The sequence below is a fragment of the Anopheles ziemanni genome, chromosome 3, assembly GCF_943734765.1.
Source record: "Anopheles ziemanni chromosome 3, idAnoZiCoDA_A2_x.2, whole genome shotgun sequence".
Lineage (NCBI taxonomy): Eukaryota > Metazoa > Arthropoda > Insecta > Diptera > Culicidae > Anopheles > Anopheles ziemanni.
Genome location: NC_080706.1, coordinates 84,889,679 through 84,913,248, shown reverse-complemented (window position 1 = coordinate 84,913,248; position 23,570 = coordinate 84,889,679). Strand labels below are relative to the sequence as shown.

At 41.6% G+C, this 23,570-nt stretch overlaps 2 protein-coding genes across 2 annotated transcripts in view; one reads left to right on the top strand and one right to left on the bottom strand.

Annotated features, from left to right (window-relative positions):
- The first annotated feature begins 570 nt into the window (after window positions 1-570).
- Window positions 571-1,527, top strand: LOC131285680 (fibrinogen-like protein A). The gene has a single exon (XM_058314538.1). It carries the CDS (start codon window positions 571-573, stop codon window positions 1,525-1,527), a length of 957 nt encoding a protein of 318 aa, XP_058170521.1.
- Window positions 1,528-20,154: 18,627 nt separating this feature from the next.
- Window positions 20,155-23,570, bottom strand: part of LOC131285679 (lachesin-like) — a 41,987-nt gene continuing 38,571 nt past the window's right edge. Inside the window, exon 10 of the mRNA XM_058314537.1 lies at window positions 20,155-20,340. Within this exon, the coding sequence (XP_058170520.1) occupies window positions 20,155-20,340 (186 nt within the window). The remainder of the gene's footprint in view (window positions 20,341-23,570) is intronic.

The following is a 23,570-nucleotide window of genomic DNA, read 5'->3' as shown; positions in this document are numbered from 1 at the left end:
GCGACAATCCAGGGGTGAACAACCCACCAAATAACAAACTGTTTAGCATCATAGCAATATCGCTTAGTTTGATGATGAAATAAATCAAATATCTTTGAAAAATATTAGGCAATTGAAAATCACAACTGTGAAAGTGCATCACTGAAGGAAGCGTTAAAAAAATCAGTAAAAATACAATGATGAGTTCCGGATTATTTTATTTGTCTCATAATAATCCAAATATATTGCACCACGCGGATTTTATTAGTTTCACGTTGAATATGTTAACTGAATCCGGAAACAATTTATAAGTCGTAACAACCAACCAACCAGAGGGTTGCCAACCCCTGCATTTATGCATATAAAAGGCTCCATCAAGGAGTTTAAAATAAAGTCGACCGAATTGAACGAGTTCAGTCTTGTGTGTCGAGTCACTGTGACAAATTGGCCTCGAATATGTGTTCCAACATACGAGTAGCGATCCACTGTTATCGTTTTGTGCTATTTTGGACATGCCTTGCAAGCGCTGCGTGTTCTTCTGGTGCAAATTCTACCGAAAACTCGATCGCGGGATACGGATTCGAAGTGATGATGGCCAAACTTGACTACTTGCAATACAAGCTTCACGAAATGGAACTCGCGCAGAAGGAACGCGACGAAGAGTTTGCCGAGAAATTTACAAAACTGGAAGGCTCGATCGAAAACATTCAGTGGGCCATTATCCGCCATGATCAGGATGCTGCACACAACCTGACGGCTCTTCAAGCTCATTCCCGAAAAATCCTGGCCCAACAAACAGCATGCGCCAACCACGAAAAGATGCGCAATGAAATCTCACAGCTGACTCAAAAACTAAACCATTCTATTGGCTCCTACTCCATGCTGTCAACGCCAGCTTCCGTTTTCAATGGATCTGAACCATACAACTCGTGTAAAGAAGCTCCTGCAAATATGTCTGGAGTCTATTTAATACAAGTGAGCGCAAATTCCTTCACATTCGAAGGGTTTTGTGAACAAAATAGTTTCGGCGGTGGATGGCTGGTAATTCAGTACCGCTACGATGGATCCCTGGACTTCTACCGGAACTGGACGGAATATCAACAAGGCTTTGGAAATATCAACAAGGAGTTCTGTATCGGATTGGAGCGATTGCATCAACTCACATCGCAAGGATCTTACGAGCTGTTGGTTGAACTAAAGGGATTCAATGGTAGTTATGCATATGCTCTATATAATGAGTTTCAGATCGGGAGCGAATCGGAGCAATATCCCCTAAAGAAACTAGGAACGTACAGTGGCACTGCCGGTGATGCTTTAACGGGTCGGCATAAGGGAATGAAATTTACTACAAAAGACCGAGATAATGATGAAAGAGACTCAAATTGTGCTGTTTCGTTCGAAGGTGCTTGGTGGTATAAAGATTGCTTCGAATCGAACTTAAATGGAAGATACATGAACAAAGTTGATTCAAAATCAATGAACTGGTCTAAAGGTGCTACTAACTACCAAGGATGGGCATATTCAAGGATGATGATGCGTAAAATGTAATACATCTGTTTCACCTACATTGGCAATTATTATTCAATTTATGGAACTTTGCGCTGATTGTATACGTATTATCGTGAGAACAAATTACTTTCAGTATGTAGTGATTTTATAATTTATTTTCATATTGGAGCAGTCCGAATCAACTAGACAAGTGATTATCATGACCATAGGCTCATCGTAGGGTAATCAAACTAAGTAGCTGCTTGTGGTCCCGAGCTATTGAGTGTGCATTTTGCCCAGTTTTTTTCTTATTTTTAATAAATAAAGTTAGTGAATAAATAATATGAATATGTGAGAATCATGCAACTGAGTTATCTAAATTGTGTTTTGATGAAGAAAAAGTCACCAACCTTCTCATTTTTGGGTTTGTTTTTGGATTCAAATATGAAAAATTGATGCTCCAACTAAGACCAAACAGTTCAGCGACTGATTTTTAGTTATAAACAGGCAAACTTTCAGAATATTGTACTTACTTATATATTATTCCTTTGGATGGTTGTTCACGGTTTCGTATGAGATAAGGCTTTGAAAATAATGTTTTGGCATTTAATATTAAAGAAAACCGTAGTTTAGTATAAATTTGATTCTTTAAATATGTAAACGTGTCTGAAAGAGACGACTCAACCACAACAAGAATTAAGTGGAAAGCAGCTGGCGTTCGGCGTGTGCGTTCCTTCCGCTGATGGTTCGTATGTTCTCGGTTCGGATATAAAGAGCGCTTTTTAGCAATGGCTCCACGAACCATCACCACGACGAGAAAAAAAGGGGGCCAAGCGATGGGGTTTTCCCGATGTGACGGGCGTAAAAGGCTGCCCGCTCTTGTAGATGAGCGATTATGATTGTGTTTTGTGTGCGCCCGGTGGTCCGCTCCTGTCCGGCAATTTCGTAGCCCGTTTTCACCCCTGGAGACCATCGACAACAGGACTTGTTACATGCCGCTCGGGGATTCTAACAGAGAAAGAGAGATAGAGAGAGAGAGAGAGAAAGAGAGAGAGAGAGAGAGAGAGAAAAGGGGAACGAAAGGGAAAAAACACAATACTGCACTCCGGACAATGGGTTCCGGTGGGCACTTCCGGATACAACGGATCGAGCGGATTCAACCAGCTCGGATGATTTTTAAAGGCTTTCGTCCGTTTTTTCCTTTCCCTGTTGGCTGGATCTCTTATGTTCTGCTGCGCTAGATCCTAGCTTATCACATTGCATTCGCTTCTTCTGCGTTACTTCCATTTGGATGTTCCGCTCGTACGACAACGACCACCCCCACCATCACTACCATCACCATCACCATCATCATCATCATCATCATCATCAACATCATGGACATCGCAATCATCATTCCCTTGATTTGAGTAGCGGCCCACTGGCACTGAAGTCATTTGCATTTTTGATTTATGTCACAATGCACTTGCACCGGGGGCTTGCAGCAGCGCACCATCGGTGGCACGGTGCATAATGCACCGGCACTAAAACAACCCGATCCCCTTACCGGCCCTGTTCGCGTTCGCCATCTGCCCTTCAAGCAGCAGTCCGTCTTTTTCTCCAGAGACTTCGTTTAAAGTAGTTCGTTTGCTACTTCGGTCACGGTGGGCGAAAAATATGTTTTTGCTACTGCAAGAAGCGATCGAAAAGTTAAATCCGGACGTGGAAAGCGTCGACCTAGGTGTGTGTGTGTGTGTGAGTCGTTCAGGTGTGTTTCGAGTGCAAACGCGCTGCATTCCACTTCCGGCGACCGGTGAAAGCAATTGCCTTGGGAAACAGGATACAGAGCGGGGGCGAAAAGTTACGTACCCCGATGGCAAGAAACATTTGTCGACAAGTTACTTCGGTAAAGCACGAGCTTTCAGGATGGGTTCGTAACTCTGGGTGTGTTTTTCGGGCATAATTGTTTGATTGTGGCGCTGTGGGGATGTTTCCGCAAAAAGTGAGCCCTTTTGTTCAGAAAAAGCTCTCCCGTGAAACCGATTCAAAACACCAGTCTCGTAAGTAAGTTTGAGTTTTGTCTGGTAATATTAGATGCAGCTATTCATTTGATTTTAACTTTGACTAAGTTCTATTTTCTAAGCAGTAAAACAAGAGAAAGAAGAAAAAAATTGCACTATGTACCAACAAAGTTTTAATGAAAACTTGATGCACATTCACGCTAGATAACGAAGAAAAAATTGAAAAGTGGCATCCAGAGCTGTATGTAATTGTTTTAAATTTTCCGAAAAGTTTGTTTTTGAAACATCACATTACACTACAGTCTTACATACTAGTCAATTGCATACCGTTGGTTTTAGACGCTATGAAAGAGTTGGTGAGAATCATTTGGTGATCAGTCTGAACAAAAAATAAGAACACAATGAAGAGATAAATAATCGATTTATAATTTTATGGTCAAATTATTTTCATTAACAAATAAAGTATCCCACTGGCTTAAAAACTTAATCGTGATCCCCCTTTTTTAGGTAATTTTCATGCACATAACTGATTACAGTTTCTAATGATAAGTATTAAGACTAGACTTTATTTCAACAAATGACCATTTTATCAAGAATTTTATTGTGGCAACAGAATGAAACCAAGGAGCAAAGATATTAAACAAGAGTTCTTATGAAAAACGAAAGCTTTATTCAAAAATCGATACAAATCATAAACGATGGCAAGTTGCTTTTTTTAAGTTTTTCTGTTCAATATTTATGTATTACACGTTGATTAAATATAAATATTGGCTAACATTGCTACCAGAACCGTTTTTCAGAATTTAACAAAGTTCGATAAAAATGTATTTTTCAAATTTTTGAAAAACAATGTTTGTCAGATTCTTAAAACAGTTTATTATTATGGCTTTTCATGAGCAAGATGCTGGATATTGATTTTTCGATCGATTTTTCGATGAATATTCAACAATGTTCAATTTGCTCATCAACTTTACAATAACGAGTGGAATAAGAAAAAAAGTTCCATTCTGAACTATCTCAGTTGAAACAAAAAACATTTTTCAGCTTAAATAAATTGCATTGAGCTATGGATTCTATTAACCAAACCATTAACAAGGCATATCGTAATCCTGCATCCATTAGGCGCAACACGAATTTGATGCTGTGTACAATATTAAAGAAATCTCTCAGCACTTTTGAGTTTCACATGAATTAAACCATGTCAACCCTGTACCACCTGCTGTTCCGAGATTGAATAGAGAAAGTCGATACTCTCTCCGCCAGTTTCGAAACGTTTCGCAGGTGCTTAAGTCACTTGAAATGGAAGAAAAAAGTTCCTCGAACTGGTTTTGTTTAAAAATATCCGCCTTGTGCGAAAGCCGACGATGTTGATGGGAATGTAATGTTTTCGCAACAGTACAAGCGTTACAGCCGTCGGAGCCTTGTTTTCTTGCCAGTTATGTTTAACCAACTTTGGCTTCAAAGATGTTTCCCCCTTTACTTATTGTGGAACCACGTAGGCTCCAGGACGTCGTTTCGAGATGTTGTGGCGTCATAAAAAAGGCGATAGAAAAAGAAACGGAAAACTCCACAAAGTCATCGCACACAATCGAATCCGTAACGCACCGTGACAGATGGTTCGTGATAAATTATTAATCATTCTTATTAAACTTGCGGCCAGCACTGTGCGCCGAGCCGATAAAGTGTTCTTGCGTGTTTTCATCTCCGGCTCGCTCATTGTGTGTGTGTGTGTGTGAGAGTGTGTAATCATGTCCTGTTGATTGCTTTTCTGCGCTCCGCACTGCGAAAGTTGAACCGAGAAGAAAACCGCCGCCGATAAAAGTCACGGAAACCTAATTCGAAAGGAGGAATTATTTTCCACCGGGCCTTCAGGCACTGGAAGAAGTTGTCGCGATGGCGGAAAAGCTACCGGTATCGTCGGTAACTTTATCCTTTTCCGTTTCTGCGAAAACCCGTTTTCGTGAGTTTTTCTTCCCCCTTTCGTTCTAATCCGCAGCTTGGTTGCCCCAAAACACTCGGTAATTTTGGTGCGTTATTTAGTATCTCTTTGCTGGTCTGGTGCTTGAGGAAACGAAAACCGACCTCCAGGACACGCCGGTACATTCGGTGACATTAAAAAGATTTTATAACCTTCCCGGAGTTCAGCGTCAGTCACGGGACAGCGCGTTCCGACTTGACTACGACTTCGCAGTGGAGGGTTTTAGATCGTTTCTTCGCTCGTGCTTTGCTCCTCCCGGCGGTCCAGCTCCTCCAGCAGTCTGCTCCCTCGGTAATAACCGCAGCAAGAGCTCTCTATGGTTCCATCATCCATTTCGTAGTCCGCAGCTGAGCTGCAGCTGGGGATATAAAATAAAAACGTCGATGAGCTGGTTGACTTTAATGTCGTAATAATTTCGTCGCTCGGAACGGATCCGGAACTGAAGCTGGGCCCCATCAGCCAACGAAACCCATCACACGTTTATGGACAACTTCGGTCGCTTTCGGTTAGATGGGACGGATCGAGAGAATCTTCACCCCCAACGGAAGAGTTTTTCACAACCCAACGGTCAGGGCGAGTTTTGTAAATTATCATAAAAAGACGGTTTCTGGTCGGCATCTTAAATTGCCGCGTCGGAGCAGAATCCATCCCGGTTTCTTCTCCTTCTCTTACCCTCTCGTTGGAAACTGGCCCTTAATTGTGCACTAGGGGTTGGTCTGCTCGGGTCGAGAATGCGAGAACGAGTGTAAACATGCAGGAACAACACAAACGCATAGCAAAACAAAAGGAATGGATAACGTTTGTCGGTTTTATTTTACTACGCTTGTTAGACTATGTTTTTGCCCATTATTATGACCACTGTCCGCGGCAGATGTTTAGGTCCGTGCAAGGAGAACAGTAAAGAACAGGGACAACCCAACGCGAAAAGCCGTTCATCGTGCCGTTGTCAAGATCATCAAAGTGTTGTTCGGACATAAATGGGCCCGCATAATGTCCGCGCGTTTGTTTTGCGTGCAGTTAAATTGCAAGCGTAGGACATTTCGTTTGCGCAACTATCTCGCCTCGATGGTCGATGGGTAACATCTGCATGTAAATTTTGTGACCCTATCAAGCCAGATTATTAAAAACCAGTTCGAGGGAAATTATTCGCAAACATGGTTTCATGTAAAAGCTTTTGGCGAATTGTTAACTGGTATTTTTTCGTTGAATTTATTTTCCTATTGGCGTGCTATAATGTGGATATCGAAGACTTACCTGAGGAAATATCAAATGTACTTGGATTGTATCGAAGGGCATCAAGAGAGAAGAAGAAGACTTATTGACGATTTGAAATAAATGGGCTAAATATTTTGAAACATCTTTTTGATAAAAACTTCATGGCAAAGAAACATTTACCACACTCCGTTCGACGGCGATAATCAAAGTGTAACCAGAACAATTGCTATACATAAAAAATATTGGCAAACATAATAAATACGAAAAACCAAAAACGTCAAAAGATAGTGAACAAATATACTAAAAATGAATAGTTTACGAATTTGAAAAATTTTCAAAAATAGTTAAGTTATAGCGTTTTAAAAATAGGGGTCAAAAAGACCCCTAAAAAGCGTCCTAGGGATAGCCAAGTCGGATCACTGAACTGCTCGAACAGAAAAACCTGGAGTTTTTGTTTTGGATGTAGCTGTAGATTTGAAGAAAAGCCTTTTTTGTAAAAATTTTCAGTCGTTTTCGAGATATTAAAATCTTAAACTGCGTTGGGGTCAAAATGACCCAAATTTGATTTCTTTTGCTAAGAAATTAAAATATGGAACTGTCCGTCCTAAGGTGACTCGTAGAAACCGAACAATATTTTGGCCAAGCTTTAACTCTGATAACTGATGCCTTTCGTGAGATTGAATCGAAAGGAAAACCCTTGCTACATGATGGAAAATTTGGCGTTTATTGTTAAGTATGAGAAAAGTTGACTTCTTTCTTCGTTACGCCATGAATATTTTCTCGAGTTTTCCCTTTTCACGTCACATCCACACAGCAGCGATATGTCAAGGGCATGCGGAGCACGAAAATTTCCAGCTCACCTTCACACCACCTGCCTTTTCTCGTTCGGGCCATACGTTGGGAGGTGAAAACTCGCCCCCACGTGGAAGCACAATCTTGAACCACTCAATTTGCGTTTTACAACGAATCACGTCCACGACGGTGGGAAGCTGCAACGGGACCCCTTTTGGCAGAGCAAAACACCCTTTGGATGGCTCTCGTGCGTTGGTGGAGGCGGCACGTAATCGTGTCAGGACGACCACCTTCCTCGGTAAGGAACGTCGTCGGAAATCGCACTCTCAAGATGCCATTTCAGCAATTCGACAAACGTGGGTCGTGCGTGAGCGAGGGCTGGTGTGCGAGGAGACAGGTGGTCACCGGTCCCCCGGAAAACGTGCACCGTGATGCGGTATCCTGTTGCCACAGGTACGGCAAGCGCGAAGGGCCGAGGGACGAGCACAGCGGAGAGCTCATAAAAATGAATAATGGCGTCGTATATCAGAAAACGATTTTATTTGCCATCGGGTTATGCGTCTTCGAAAGTGCTTCGAAAGTGAAGGAGTGTGTGCTTGCGTTTGTGTGCACCATTCCGCCATCCCTTTAATCGTTCGGTTCCTTCCGGTTCCATTCCGTGCGTGCGTGCTCGTTTCACGTTTCACGTCCGCTGCGCCAGTCGCATTCACGTACTGGTGTCTGTATTTGTAGTGACATTTATTGCTCGGTTCCGGCTGTGCGAGCGACGTGATGAGCGCATGAAAAAGCGACGAAGGAAGCGCGTCCGCGGAGAGGAGGTGAACCGGAAACGGATTGCGAGTGGAAGCAACAGTGGATTCCGATGGAAATGATTCGCAATGACGGCCGTTTAACGGGCGCGGTGGCTAAAGGGGGAGGGTGTTTATCTTAGGATTGCAATATATAACCACCATGTTTGGCGTTAGAAACAAATCTATTTGTTTAAACGCGTGTACGGTTCGACTAATGGTGCGCTTTGGTTAACCTTTGGCCATCGATCTTCACAGCATATTTTTGGCCGCAGTATTGAACGCTCTCCATTTCTGAAACGATGATTTACAGGAAATTATTGCAAGTTGCTTGAAATTGTAACAAAATAAAATTGATTTCTTTCTTAAGGCAATCAAAACACAATTTGCTAAGTTGTGTTATGCAGGTTTACTTATATCATCGATTGCTTTGGAAAATACATAATATGATTGTTTGCTTTTTGCGTATAAAACTGTCGACTGAATGTGACACATGAGAGAACGTAATCATTGAAACGTCAAGTAAAAGAAACCCAATATTTGACGGAACTGATCTAGTTCAAACTTAATTTTGTTGCATCATTTTGCACCCCTTTAACATCTCATTTATATTTGTGATGCAAAATCAGTTCCTCTTTTGTTAAGAGGATCACAGGACATTTAACTTAAAGGAAAAAATTGTTGATCCTTATTTTCCTTACAAAATGATAGAGAAACTAGTTTGCTTATTTCACAATGTAAGGATGAGAAAAAATGTAAAGTTTTTGTTGAGTAAAAATTAAAAACATGACTTATCGTAAGTTATCAGAAAGCATCTTTGTGGTAAGTGAAAGTTTTTTTGTTGCTGAATTAATTTAAATGAAGTGCCCTGTATTAACAACTGCACGTTAAAATGGATGAATTCGTATACCCTACCATAAATCGTTGATCATTGAGTCAATATTCAAACTGCGAGCTACCAAACTGGTTATAAGGCTGCAACATCGTGTTGGATTACGCATCGGGATGTCGAACATATCGTATCAATAAATCTAAGTTACTTCGCTTCGATAGAACTTGTGACCAAACCAGAAGCCGCCAGTTGAACGCAATGTTTCCCACGATAACCGACGAAAACAGCTTTCACGCAGCGTGTACTGTTTTCTTCAATCAGCAAAAGTTGGTGGACATTCGCTCGGTTGGTCGGTCGACCGGTGGGGAAGAGTGGGGAGTTGTTTATTTTCCCGCCTCGGAACCGGTCGGATGAACTTTTTCCGGCGCAAAATTTCATTCACTCGGAACGGCACGTCAAGAATCGTTGGGAAAAATCGCATGATTTGAGATTATCCGAGCTTAAGCGAAAAGGAGTTCCAATGTGTAAACAAGCTCCGGTAAGAATCAATTTAACTTAGAGTGTATCTTTGTGTGTTGCTGGTATGGTGGGAAGGTCCTGCTTCGTCCGTGATGACATCCGGGGTGGCCGGATGGTTGGAGGAATGATTTATTCAGCGAAATTGCTCGCTGATATTATTTGTTTTCCACATCGGGTCGTTGTAGCGCGGATGAATAAATGAAACTATTTGAGTTATCGATTTGAAACTCTTCCGGCGAGTCGCTCGACGATTCGAACGGTAATTTTCCATTTTGTCGCGGTTTTCCTGTGTTGACCTTAATCGCCAAATACGAGTCAAAGTTTTCGCCAGTGCTTAGTGACTTCCACTTCCCGTTCATTGGCTTATGACTACCTTATCGACACGCTGGGCATAATTTTGTTTTCTCTTCCGTAAACAAAACGATTCCATAAATAATTTTACCCCTCTCCATGTAACATGATGCAGAGCACTTACGAAACCACCAGCCTTTGCGCGTACCGTGTGGAAAGGCGGAACCCCGGAAGTAGTTGCCATATGATTGAGTGTAAATATTTTATTCGTTGCGCTGCCTGAATAATGCAAGCTCACCGAGCGAAATAAAAGCCCGCCACGCGTGTGTATATGCGAATGTATTTCGATGCAACCACGTGGCCATGGTGGGAAAAGAAAATGGCACACGGTACGATTCGCTCGCAAGCAGCGAATATTTACGCTTAATTCGGGTAAGCGATTCAGAATTGGCGGCCGGATGCTTTTCCGCGCGGCTCGTGATTAATTAATCAGCATGGTTTTATTATTGAGCAGCTTAGACAGGTCCGCGTCAACATCGTGGACTAACCCATCGCCCGGCAGATATATCAATACGTTTTTGTTTAATTTGTCAACAAATGGCTTTTCATGGATGAACAATTTATTAGACGTTGGATTTTTCTACTCCAACCAATGCAACTTGAACTAAAAACTCGACTTCAGCAAAGTGAAAGATCTATTAGTTTTTCAAAATAAATCATCGAATGCATTTTATGCACAGTATATTGGTTACTAAAGCAATTCATAGTTTGGGTAGTTAATATCAGAATATTTATTTTGTAAGTGGAACTGACAAGAAGCTCTAAACTTTTTTACATTTATGAAGTAAAATGCTAAACTTTAAAGTAATACCTGTAACTCAATCGATAATGATTATGATTAGAATTTGAAATGTTCATTGATTGACAAAACAAAAACATAGAACTGGCTGTTCTAATTATATTAAAAAATATAAAAATTATAAAAATATTATTTCTAAGAAATTTCCAAGAAATTATATTTTTACATATTCGATGTTTCTTGAACCATATTAAATTGATACAAAATTCTTTTTTTTTAATTTACTTCTTAAAATTTCACATTTACTTCAGGAGAAAAGCAACAATGCTATATACGAACAGTTCGGCACATTTGTTGTGATGCATTCGATTTGGAAATTTGCTAATGATTTATTTTCGAACTAAAAAAGCAAACATCACCCAAAAACATCTGCTAGCAAAAGTGCTGCGTATCGCACGCATGCATTATGAATTATGGAAGCCCAGTTTTTGGTTGGTGCTAGAAAATCCTGAAATATTATTGATAGAAAAGAAGTGCACAAAAAACTAAACAAAACACAAGCAAAACATACGGGAGAAAAATGGATTTTTCCAATTCGCTAAACCGAAGGACATTTCCATATGGGTAGGCATGATCCATGCCGGGTTCACAACGCAACAAAAAAAAAAAGAAAAGAGAAACTAAAATGAATGGCTCCCAATGAAAAACACACGTTCGTGAAGAGCGGCCGGATATTTTGGGGCGAATGTTTGTTATTCAAAAACAAAATCAAAAAGAGAAAAACCCAACCAACCAGTAGGAGAAAAGAAAACGGCGCATGGAAACATGACACGCGGCCCGTACAGCTCCTTATTCGAGCAGGACGAAGATAAAGGTGCTCGACTTTCTCGCTGTCATCCTACGACTTCATAAAGGGTCATATGATTTATGGACGGTAACATTTTTGAAGTGTGGAAGCGAGAGATGGAGGGAGAAAGGGAGAGTAAAGGGCGGACCTCGCTTTTCTCGGGACCGTCGCGGTGTGCACTTAAAGGCGCCGGAAACATCGGCCGGTCTTTTAGCGGCCCATCATCCACCCATACCCTCATCCCTTGCCCTGTAAAAAACCCCTTGTGACCGGTAGGTCGATAAGGAGGCCCATCCAAAACAGAGCCCCGGTGAAGGATGCTGGGTGGGGATCCGGCAGCAAAGCGTGAGCCTTGTTGTTTTATGGCCTGCCGCTTGTTGTTTCGCTCGTGGGGTTGGAAAAATTGCGTTTCCGCCGGAGCGTGTTAAAAAACACGATCCCGCGTGGGTTTTGCCGTGGGTGACTTTTAACATCGGTTAACCTTGCCCGCGTTCACCGTCGTCGGTTGGCATCGTTGCCTTCACCCTCGGGCGGGTCAAACGAGACCGGCGACATCACTCCGTCCAGCGCCGGAAACCGACGCACCAGTGGCCAGCCCGTGGATCGTGCAGACGGATGGTTTTGAAGATAAACATCGTAAAATTTCATAAAACAATCATTTTCCTGAACAGTCATGTACATGCGAGCATAGGGGAGTTTGGAAGTCCCTGCCTCAAGGGAGGGAAGATGATTTCGACGCAGGGATTCGACAGTTGGTTCGTTTCGATGCCCTCGGGGTGCTTCGGCCCACGCCGGAATGCGTGCATTCCCGTGACATTTAGTGATAAGCCAAAATTTCTTCCCCTCGGAGCATTTCCCAACCGCCGCTCAAGTCACTGCGGCAAAGTTTAAAGCTTCCGTGGAAGTGATTTTCCGAGGAGATATAAAATGCTCCGGAATCGACCGGAAAAGGCATACTGCGGAAAAGGTATGACATGGGAATTCTTGTAATAATTCGACGACGATATCGAAAGAGTGATCCGTTCAGTGTACAAAGCACTGCCACTTGTAGATGTCTTAGTATCGAAATAAGCAAATGGCACAATTTCCGCTTTCCGGCTAACTCGTGATGGACAGGATACGTAAATTCTTTTCCAAGAAACAAACGATTTCAATTGATTCATACTGTGTGTTTGAAAAAGACTGTAGCTGTTTTTTTGGTCATCTTTGTTTGCTTAAGGAGACAATTCGGGAGAAATTTAATGTTGGTTAAAAATAATAAAGACAATCCTTAGAAAACAATTCCTAAAACATATATTGTTGACCTTTTAAAGCTGCTTGATTGTCCCAAGAGTAGCCGACTTTCTTTCTGCCATCAAAAGAGAATTGCACACGTTTTTCTTGAACACGTTTATTTTGGAAGTGGTACAAAATTCAACGTACTTTTCTTTCGCTGCCCGAAATGAAACAGGAGTTTGTCGTCTGCAGCGCATTCCGTTATCAACTCCCGCATGCGTCACGCGACTATCTCGGACTTGACCTTTAGCCGTGTTTCGGGGATCGGCCGTTGCCCCATTCCCGATCAGCTGTGATCATCGCTGTCCGCCCTCACTCACACGCCTAGGCACCGCTACACCGACTCTATGACGGCGATCCTCCAGCGCCCGCTTTACGTCATTCTTTGAACCCTTTCAATCGGACCGCTACAAATGCGCAACAAGGACTATATTGAAATAGATTATATGAGTAAAATTTAGGTGCGAATCGAAATAGAAAACGCAATCGAAATAGAAAACGAAGCAGAGTAAAGCGGTTTCAATGTAATCCCATAACTATATGCAGGCGTTCATTTTGTTTTAAATATCTTGATTTAAATATCACGGAGGATCCGTGACAGCCGAGCGATTAAGACTGTTATAAAATAGTGCCATTAGTGACGAGAGGCTCACTCTACGGTGTGGATTTAACTCATAACCGAAGGATAAAAGAGAAACAAGTACAGTAAGCACTCAATTGGACAGACAGAATCGAATTCGTAAGAAATATTGAGTATGAATTGCTTTGGTTTCACTAGCGTCATCAATACTTTAAGCAGTTAAAGCAATCTGTAATAGGTGCTGCTGCTTTCCAGAGTCGAATAAAGCTAGAAGGGAGCACACCAACAGACGGTCGCTGAATAGGGTCGAAGAAAAGTTCACGTAACCCTGCTCATCATGCACCTCATTGCTTGACACTGAATTAGACTGAGCAAAATTAGCCTTGCTTATGATGTACGAGTAACGTTTTGGTTGTATTTTTGTTAGTAATTAAAAAACTGCAAATCAAATGAATGAATAATTATGCCTCGAACTCTTAGCATTTAAGAATTCGTTTTATGCTGCCTCAAGAGTGAAATTTGCATTGTTAAGTACCATGAAAGTGAAGAAAATCCGTTTGATGCTTTGTTTGCTTTCCCAGTTTTATAAGGCAGGCACTCAGCTGTTATTGTTTTTTTAGATTTATGTGTCTCAAGGAGGAAGGTTCAAAATTAATTTTGAAGTTTGGTCTCGGCCACAGAACATGCAGAATTTGATGAAAGATTCATGTTTATTATTTTGATTCCAAACATACCAACATGAATAGTTGATAGGTTTTGGCAAAGGATTCTTCACACTGCGGTTGAGGCGCCTGACAGTTTTCGATAATAAACTGATATAAGTTTACAAAAAATTTTATTTCATAATCTTGAGGAGTTTTTTTTTCTATCGTTAATGAAAGATTGTCAATTTATGTATGCAAATGTAAGAAATTGTCATAGACATCAACAAGAAATTGTTTTGGATAATTGCGCATTTTTCCAGTTCTGATTTCGTAACTTATTTTAAAACAAATAAAGTTCCGCTGAATGCCAGTTTGCTTCAAGTTACTATGCGTTCCTTTGTTAGAGAGAAAAGTTTCAAAGAATAATCAATAAACTTAAAGTAATTAGATTTTAATTAGAGTCTCAAAACGTTATTATCATGACTAATTAAAAGCAAAACTTTGTTAAATGTTGCTATCGTGACAATAGATATCAAATATAGTTGTATTTGGAAAACCGAACGAGGATTGATTGGGCGATGCTTCTGATTTACTTCATAATGTTTATCGTTAGAAAATCTTAAATGTCAAATAGAAAAAATTAACAATTATTGATGTTCAATAAAATAACTAAACTCACACAGAATCATCCGATTGATGCAATTGCAAACCCTTTTATTTATTCATATGCTTGAAAAAAAAGATAAAAGGTATGTCTTCACAACATGCGACGAGTGCGAGCAATAATTGTTAATGCTTTCGTGCCAAACCAACGGGGATCAAAAAACGCAGACGATAATGCGGTCGATGAAGAATGAGCCGTACAATTTTACAGAGGATTGAAGCTTCCAGTTCACCAGCCGCATAAAAACGACATACACGAACATGTCCCTTCCTCAAAAAATGCCAGCCTGGGTCTGGGGAAAATGGAGGGTCATTACAATTTGTTTCAATGTTTTCGATCGAACGGGCCGATTAAAAAAGCCACCGAGCTGAGCCGTAGCGCAGTAAAAAGTTCATTCTTTAATTATTGCAGTTACATCAATTGAAATTATTCCTGATTAACCGAAAAACGCAATCATCCTTCGGGCGAGAGGGCGCGCGCGAACCCGTCGAGCCGTAGAAAATGGGTTTTCCCAGGCGAATGGTTAAATTGTTGAAGCCAATTCCTTCCCCGTTCCGCTTGTGCGTGTGTGCGCATGTGTGTGTGTGTATGTGCAGTGTGTCACAAAAAGGACAATCAATTATTAATTTTTATTGGCATAATTTATCTAATTATTGAACAGCGAGCCACAGTCAATATCGAGGTCGCGGAAAACATCGCGGGGGAGGTTTTTCGATGCATCGACGAAACCAGACCGAACTCCGTTCTTCCCTTGGTGGAGCGATTTTGCTTCTTCTTTATTCCAATGCAGTTTATGTTGCAAATTTTAATGCCTTCCCTTTTGGACCCCTACCCTCAGCCCCCTGCTGCTCCTGTGACGGAGGGCAACCCCACGGGTAGCTGTTTTTATTTACAGTTATTAGCGGACATAAAATTCATTTTATCACCGGTAATCCCCTCCACGCTTTTCCTCCGAGCTCGCCTCGAGTGGATTTTATTATGTGAATAAAACCGAACACAATCATTACCGGCTGGTGGCTGGTGGTGGAAGGGGCGGTAGTGGTGGTTGGAGCCCATGGACATCAGGTTTCGCGGCAGGTCTGCAGGTTTTGATGGGACATCATCATGACCAAACCGGCATCCATTTTTGGTCAGCTTTGGCCAACCGGGCCGGAAGGGTGTTAGGCCATCCAACTGCTTGCCGGGAGGTTATAAAATGTCTAGCTACACATAGGGACATGTCCATCCCTTCGCTTGCCCTACCCTATAGACTCGCGGTCTGAAATTAGCTCTTTGCTCTCCGCTGGCTATATGTTTTTCTCCGTTCATCTAGTGCTTGGTTTTGGTCGGTAAAAAAAATCAATGCATCTCTCCCGCCACCTCCGGGAGGGATGCGTGGGTGGGTGTGCTTTAATTACAGCGGGACGTAATTTGCAAAACCATAAATTACAGGGCTGCAGGATAATCTGCATTTTTTCTTCCGCGTAACGCCCTGTCGGTAATCAACCTTTCGTGGAAACCGTTTCGCCTTCCATCCAACGCTCAGCTCTATATTGGGATATTAGGAAAACCACCAATGAACACACACCTCCCCGGCGGAAAATTACCCTCATCGTGGGCCTACACCACCGAGAGGATTTAATAGATACATCCCATTTTATGGGCACCCGACGGGGACCCGGCAGCACACCCGGAATGAATGTCATTAGGCAAAGTTTGCTCCTCAAACGCCCCGCTCGTAACCGGAACTTTTCGTCAATATCGGACGATCCAATGCTTTGAATAGGAGTGCCAGGAAGAAAAACTGTACACTCAAAAGGAAAATGGCAAACCACGTCGATGGTCAACGCTAATGTCATGTTCGGGCGAGATGGATTCCCGGACATGTCGGTTCGTTTTTTTCTTGCTTGCTTCTCTTTCAGGATGCTGCCTCTTGAAAAGCTTCACTTTTACGATGCTGCTATCGAAAGCGTTAACGGTTGAATTATTAAAAGGTGGGAACGTGACGAGAATTTCGTTTTATTGCAGTTGGTGGGTAATGTAATAGAAACTTTTGGAGGTGGTTAAGTGCACGCCAAAATTGAACATTGTTAAAAAAGTCACACAAAAAAAGCACTAATGAGAGAAAAAAACTTCTTATTCTAAATGGAAACCTGGAAACTTATTTCCCTTGACTCTTTCACTAACTCACCGACAGTGAAAACATTGTACAAGTAGGAAAAACATTGCGATATTAACTCTTTTGTTAACGTATATTTTGTACTTTTTTCCAAAATGTTGAAAAAGGAAACAATTTTTCAAGGATATGAATTTGTTTGTTTGAAAAATTAATTTTTTGTTTGAAAATTCGTTTTGTCTAGTATGAGTAATGAAAATTATTGTTTTCTTCAGAAATTCTAACGAATGTTTATAATAAGGTATGTTTCCTATCTCAAATATCATTACTTACCCAGTTAAGTGACGGTTTCAAGGTGCTTGCTTCAATTTTCTTTCCACCTTCCAACTTACCAACACGTTGGCTTGCAATTTTCTTTTATTTCTATTGGCTGTTACATTTTACACAATGTTTACGATTACGTCACTAGAAGGGGGGATTCATTCGCATGGTATGTTTCACCTTATCTTTAAATTCTAGTTTTTTTTTTTTCATGTGTCTCCCAACGTCTATCGATGCCGGGGCTCCGTTGATCCCGGCATGCCGAGACCTTTAAGCATTCGACACACATTCTCCATTTAGTCATTACGAATTGTTAGTACAATGATTAGCTTCCGTTTGAAATGCTGTAACTATTTACAAACTTGCATCCCGCAGTTCCTCAGCGAAACGCAAATGTGGCTCGCGAAACAGCTTCCTAAGTTTAGTACAAATGTGTCGGTTGCTTTCGGTTGGTGGGCGAGGATTCGTACTTTGGGGGAGTGGGAGGATTGGTAGGGTGCAGGAAGAAGTGCTTGATGCCTAATGTGCATGCCTAAAATTATGCTACCATTTCTTGCCACCTATTTACAGTGTTAAATAAATTAAAATCAGCTTCACCAATGTTTACTTATGGTAAGGGCTTTTTTTTAATTTCACTTTTTCCTCATCTTTTTAAGAAATATTTCCATATAGTCCTACTTTTCTTTTTCTCTCCTCTCAGTTATGTGGGACAATATTGCTTTAGAATGATACTAATGAACTATACATAAAATTTCTGCTTTTAGTTTTGGACTGTTTCATTTACAATGAGAATAAAACATGTGAATAAAATATGGACTTCATAAATCGGGGTTTTCTCTAAAAAACAAGCAATAAGCTAAAGAAAGTATTTATTTAACTGTAGGAAGTATAAAGTTTCTAAACACTTACTATAAAGCAAATGTGAGATGAACTAATTTTAACAAAAAGTCGCCATCAAATCTTTCGTTTGGCAATTTTTTGAAGCATTTCAAAGATCAAAACAGTACAAAAAGGATTCGTCACAACATTATTCTGCAATAAAGCTTTATGGACAATCGGTTAGAAGATTCTTTTTTGCTTGTTGCAACGAATGGCTGGTTGACTTACTTTCGATTTGGTGATAAAACCCGTGGAAAGTAAGTCCCTTTTCATCCCGAACCCGGCTAATGCACCTTCCGTTAAGATGTCTTCAAAACGTGCCAAATGCTTCCGGTTGCCACTTCCCTACCCTTTGCAGTTAGTTTCATCAACCACACAGCAACCGCCGGGTGGCAAAAGAGTTCTCAATTTATTTATAGATAAGGCACTTTAGTGTATGTTTTTCTTTTCTCGTTTTCAATCAAAGATTGATCATTTTCGAGAAGCAAACTTTTGCCTCCCAGCCGCTTTGAGTGTTGATCAGCAAAGACAACAATCGATTCGATAGCATATCGGCACTGTCGTTGTGTGTGTGTATGTGTGTGTATGGATTTTACGTGGCACACCGCAACCACAAAAGGAGGCAGAATGCTTCCTGCCCGCATTAACACTCTTCCAACGAAGGGCGTCCTAATGCTAACCACATCCGAACCGGTTCCGAAAAGTGGTCAAAGAAGGAAACGTGAAAGAGGAGGGGAAAGGATCAAGGATCACTGGTCGCCATTTTTAAAAGCCTGCTCAGATTGGACGACGACAAAACAAAAAATGTTCCCGAAAGCCGCCTTTCTTGGGAGTTTTGCGAGTCAGAAGGGAGGTAGGAAAATCCATCATCCGGTCTGACGGAAAAGTTTTCCATTCTCGTGCCGCATCGGAAAGGTATCGACGAGCGTGGCAAATCGGCAAAAGCCACGGCTTTCGCCGGAAAGTTTTGTCTTCGGTTTGTTGCCGGGCGCTAAGTTTTCCCACCCCGGGGGCAAAGGGTTGCCCTGAGAAAAAGCTTCCGGTGGGCCGCTTATGCGCATCCCATCTTTGCCGGTCGGGGATTTGTTTGGAATGGATGAATTAAAAATTTACCTACACTCCAGGGACAGTCGGCAAAGCCATTACATCCTGGCGAAACAACATGCTCTTCAAACCCACACAAACACAAAACACACACATACAAGGTTAAGACTTGCTAAGACAGCTTCCACGGGGTGAAAACTTTCGATCCATCACCAGGACGAGATTTTCCGGTTTTTTGGTACGAATCCAATGCACGACCACTAATGGCTACTTCCGGCAGCCTAGAGCAATATCTCATCTAGCAACGAGGACGAACGGTGTGGGCTAATTGTGTCGGCCACACGCCGATGCGAGTTGCTAGCCGGATAGACGATTTTATCCGTTTGTTTAATTTTGATTATATATGTACAGCTAGGCGAACACTTACATTCTGCTCACGTCTACGGTTGGCCTACGGATTTGGGTGTCTCGGTCACGATTAGTCCTCTGCCTTCCTCTTTCATTTTTGCGCGCATGCATTCGGGGAATGGCGTTTTTTTTTCTTCCTTCATCTCACCCGCACCCGGCGAAGACATCCTTTGAATCTTATTTCGACTAAAAAGGTTTTTGCTTTCCTACGAATACATTGAATGCTCGCTCGGCGAGTTATTTTTTTCCTCAAACATTCACTTTTTCCTCTCTCATTATCTCATCTCGCTTCCTTGCCTTGCACACAAATGGTGTCCTTACCACCGTCTCTTCTATCACGCACCCTATCTTCTATTACTCACATAAAACATGATTCTTACCGTTGTATACAGTTACCTACCGCTAGTGATGTATGTGTATATGGATTAGTGTATGCAGCTGTAGTTTTCGTACTAATATTCCAGGGACGACTGAGTGGACACAACGTGCGTGAGTTGGTGCCGGCTGCATTCTTTTCGCTTCCTATTATTATTCTATATCACTTTGTATGTTCTGAGATGAAAGGGAAACAACATAAATAAAGCTTGGAAAACAAATAAAATCACTAGACAAGTCAAGATATGCTCTTTAATCAGGGAACAAAAAGAATATAGAAAAAAAAACATTAAAAAACATGAAAAATAAAGTAGGAGTGATTAATGTAAACAATCCCTATTTTAGCGAACGGTTGTTGACCAACGGAGAATTAATAGAACTGTCAGAGAAGCCGCGAGCATCCGTAGGCTGGTCTCGAGGGAAAACATTTTCCAGTGGCCACTGTTGGAGATGGAACTCATCACAAACTCTAGCTCGTTCGGTGTGAGTTCAAAGTTGCGCGTGTAGAACTGGTGAATGTCGCTGATCTGGGGAAGACGAAGATAAATATTACCATACGAGTTGATAATAGTGTTTTATAAGGACGAATGAAAGGTTGTGATATATCAAACTGTATAGATATGACACATGATTAACGTGAAAACTTTTAATTAAAACAAACTATTCTTCTGTTTCAAACTCTGGTTCCCGTGTAAAGGTTCAACTGTTGATAATATCTTCAAGGTGAAGAAAAATATGGGATGAACATTTGGTGTCAAGGTACTAGTATTCAATGGATATGAAAAATAAATACACTATTTGGTAAATTGAATAACATCAAAATGCAGCGATCAAACTCTTATTCTCATTATAAGGATGTGTTCATTTACAATAAAAACAAATTGAAATGCCTTACATTGTTGGCTTTCTTTTAACTGAAAAAAATATTCAACATATTGTAATTTTTTCTGAAATGTTCAATTAATGTTTCCACTATCGGATAAACTGATGAGGTGGATATTGCATTTTGCTTATGACTACGGTATCTTCTAACTATTGGTTTAGTTTTGATGAACATTTATTCTAAATTTTTTCCAATACTTTTATAACAAAAAGTTTTGTTTAGCTATAAAAATGTAGAAACAGTCATAATCATTCGTAGACCAGCAAAATAATTTTAAAAGAAAAATGAGATTTTCTCCAAAATATGGCCAGCTATGTGTATTCTTTTTAATAGAAAAGTGTCAGTAGAATATCTCTTAACTGGTGTGAGTTCATTATTTGATCTAACAGGTGAAACATGTTCGGTTGGAAAATCACATAATAATGAGGTGCGCATAATGCCGTCCCAGAATCGAGCTCACAAGCTAGGAGTTAAAGTGATTCGATTAGCCCGGAAGTCGGCCGCCATTTGGCCGGTTCTCGAGAACCCGAGAGACAAATGTTCCTCTGCGGACGGCGGATTTGGCACCCTCCGGTGCGAAGCCACGGGGGCGAAATCGAATTAATCAATCCAATATACATATCGCCTATGATAGATATTTCACGCCTTTCTGCGAAGCCATTACGCTTCTTCCCACGACCGTCGCCGCCACGACGTCGCTCTCCTACTCCTTCGATCTAGTCGGAAACACCCTACGGAAGTGGGCCTCGGAGCGGCTTGGATTAATGCCAGCGCAAGTCCCGAGCCCTCAGGCACGGTGATGAACAGAAATAATTAATTCAAGAGGATACTATTTCCATCCTTTCGGCCCAAGCCTGGGAGCCCTAACTTCCCCCCTTCCTGAATACTCCCCGGGGCAAGCATCGTTATCATCGGCACGTCTCAGCTTCCTGCCGCCGCTTGCCCCTGACTCCCGAGCCTGACGTGACGGCTCGGAAAAGGGCTCGGGACCGATTCGTTCGCCAAAAAGGAGGTCGCCGGTCGCGCCTAATGATAATCGGTTTAATAGTTGTTTAGCAGCGAACAATACGATTTAATCTATTGTGATGATGGTACAAGTTGAAATTAATGATCACCCGAAATAGAGCCTATTGTCGACCGGCCTCGGGGCCATCGTTTTGGACGCCAGTTTTCCCGCTCCGGCTGGACGGTTGTGATGGTTGGGCTGCCCGATGAAGGTTTTCGATCCGTGGACTTAACCGAACGCCGTCCGATCGATTGACAAAAGCGGTAAAACCAATTATGACAAATCCTCTTAGCAAAGGATTGCTACACCCGGGGATGTTTGCGTGTTTTATTCTGAATCGAACCGCTTAATCAACTATTCCTCTACTGTTAACAACAAAAAATAAACTTAATGATGTTCCTTCGTTACAATTAATTTTCACAGCTTTTATTTCGCTGTGGAAATTTGATATTCTAATAATTGTAAAAATAATCAACCATCAAACAAAGTTTCATCTGACGAAACGTTCTCCTTTGGCCTGCATGAAGGTTCTCCATGTCGCATTAATCCATTACGGGTAGCTCCAAACAAAAATAAAACAGCGGACTGTTGGCAAGATGCTTTCATTTGCTCATTCCTCCGCACGTAAGCGCTTGAAGAAAAGCTAAGATTTTAAATATTCCTGTACACAACCGGCACCGTTGCTACTTTGCATTCCGATCGCATAACAAAACCTCCGGACAGCCTTCGCGACCCCGGAAAGCGCGGTACGGCATTTGCATTCTCAAGAAGCTGGCGAAAATTAATGTAGGCTCGTCCGACCGCCAATCGAAGTTTTCGAGGAGCACCCTCGGAATATTTGTTTTCCTTCCAGGCAAGCAAAGGCTCACGATCGTCCGTCCGGCACGAAAGCACTCTTCTGGAGGCGCTTAACTTTCAGGCGGTCAAACTTTGGTATCGCTTACGCGGTCCTGCTAAAAGTCGCTACAATCGGAGTCCATGTTTATTATGATAATAAGGATTACAGACATCAGCGTGGGATGCAAACTGACCCGATGGAAGTGAATGGAGGCTTGTTGATGTTTTTACTGTCGGTTGGATTTTTTTTTTTAAGTGAAGGCGATACGCGAAACACGGTCTTCTTTTTTGTGTCGCTTGTTTGTTCTAGGGTTGTGTTGATATTCGATTAAATCGTGTTTGCAAAAATAAAACAAGAAGTGAAACTTTACCTAGAATATATTAAAATCATATTGTCACTTGTACTGAAGGACACTTTCTTGCCAACATTGTCGAGGATGCTTTAAATCATATAAGAAAGCAATCAACAAATTGCTACCAGCTTAAACAGCTCTTGCGTTGGCGGGAAATTCAGTTTTCCAATGCAACAGGCCTGCCAGCAAGGCGAAACGAACGTGCGCTCGAAGCTGCCCGAAAATCCGTCCAAGCGTAAGAAAATGAAAATCATGCTTATAAATCATTGTCCGTCCGGTACGTCTAGGAGGGCACACGTGTTGAAGAACGTCCTAGGACGGTTTTGTCTGTCAGTGCGGAGTCCTGTTAATATTCCATCTGATTAACAAATGATGAGGCAAAATCGTAAACCATTCTCCCCGCCACCAGTTGGACGAGATGCCCAAGTCCGATCTGTCCACATTGCCGAGATTGAACGGAACGCGCTGACTGTGTCTTTTTGCTATCTCATAATGAATTCTCACTAATGGATGATGAATAAAATATCTTCCGATTGGAATCGGACTTTGCGAACTCAAAAAAATTCTTACATAACTTTTGGCCATGTTAGAAACCTTTCGAAAGCTGCTTGAATGGGGTTGAGAAGAATCAAATGAAATATTGGGAGCAATGATTTGAATGAAGTTCCATTACCTCGA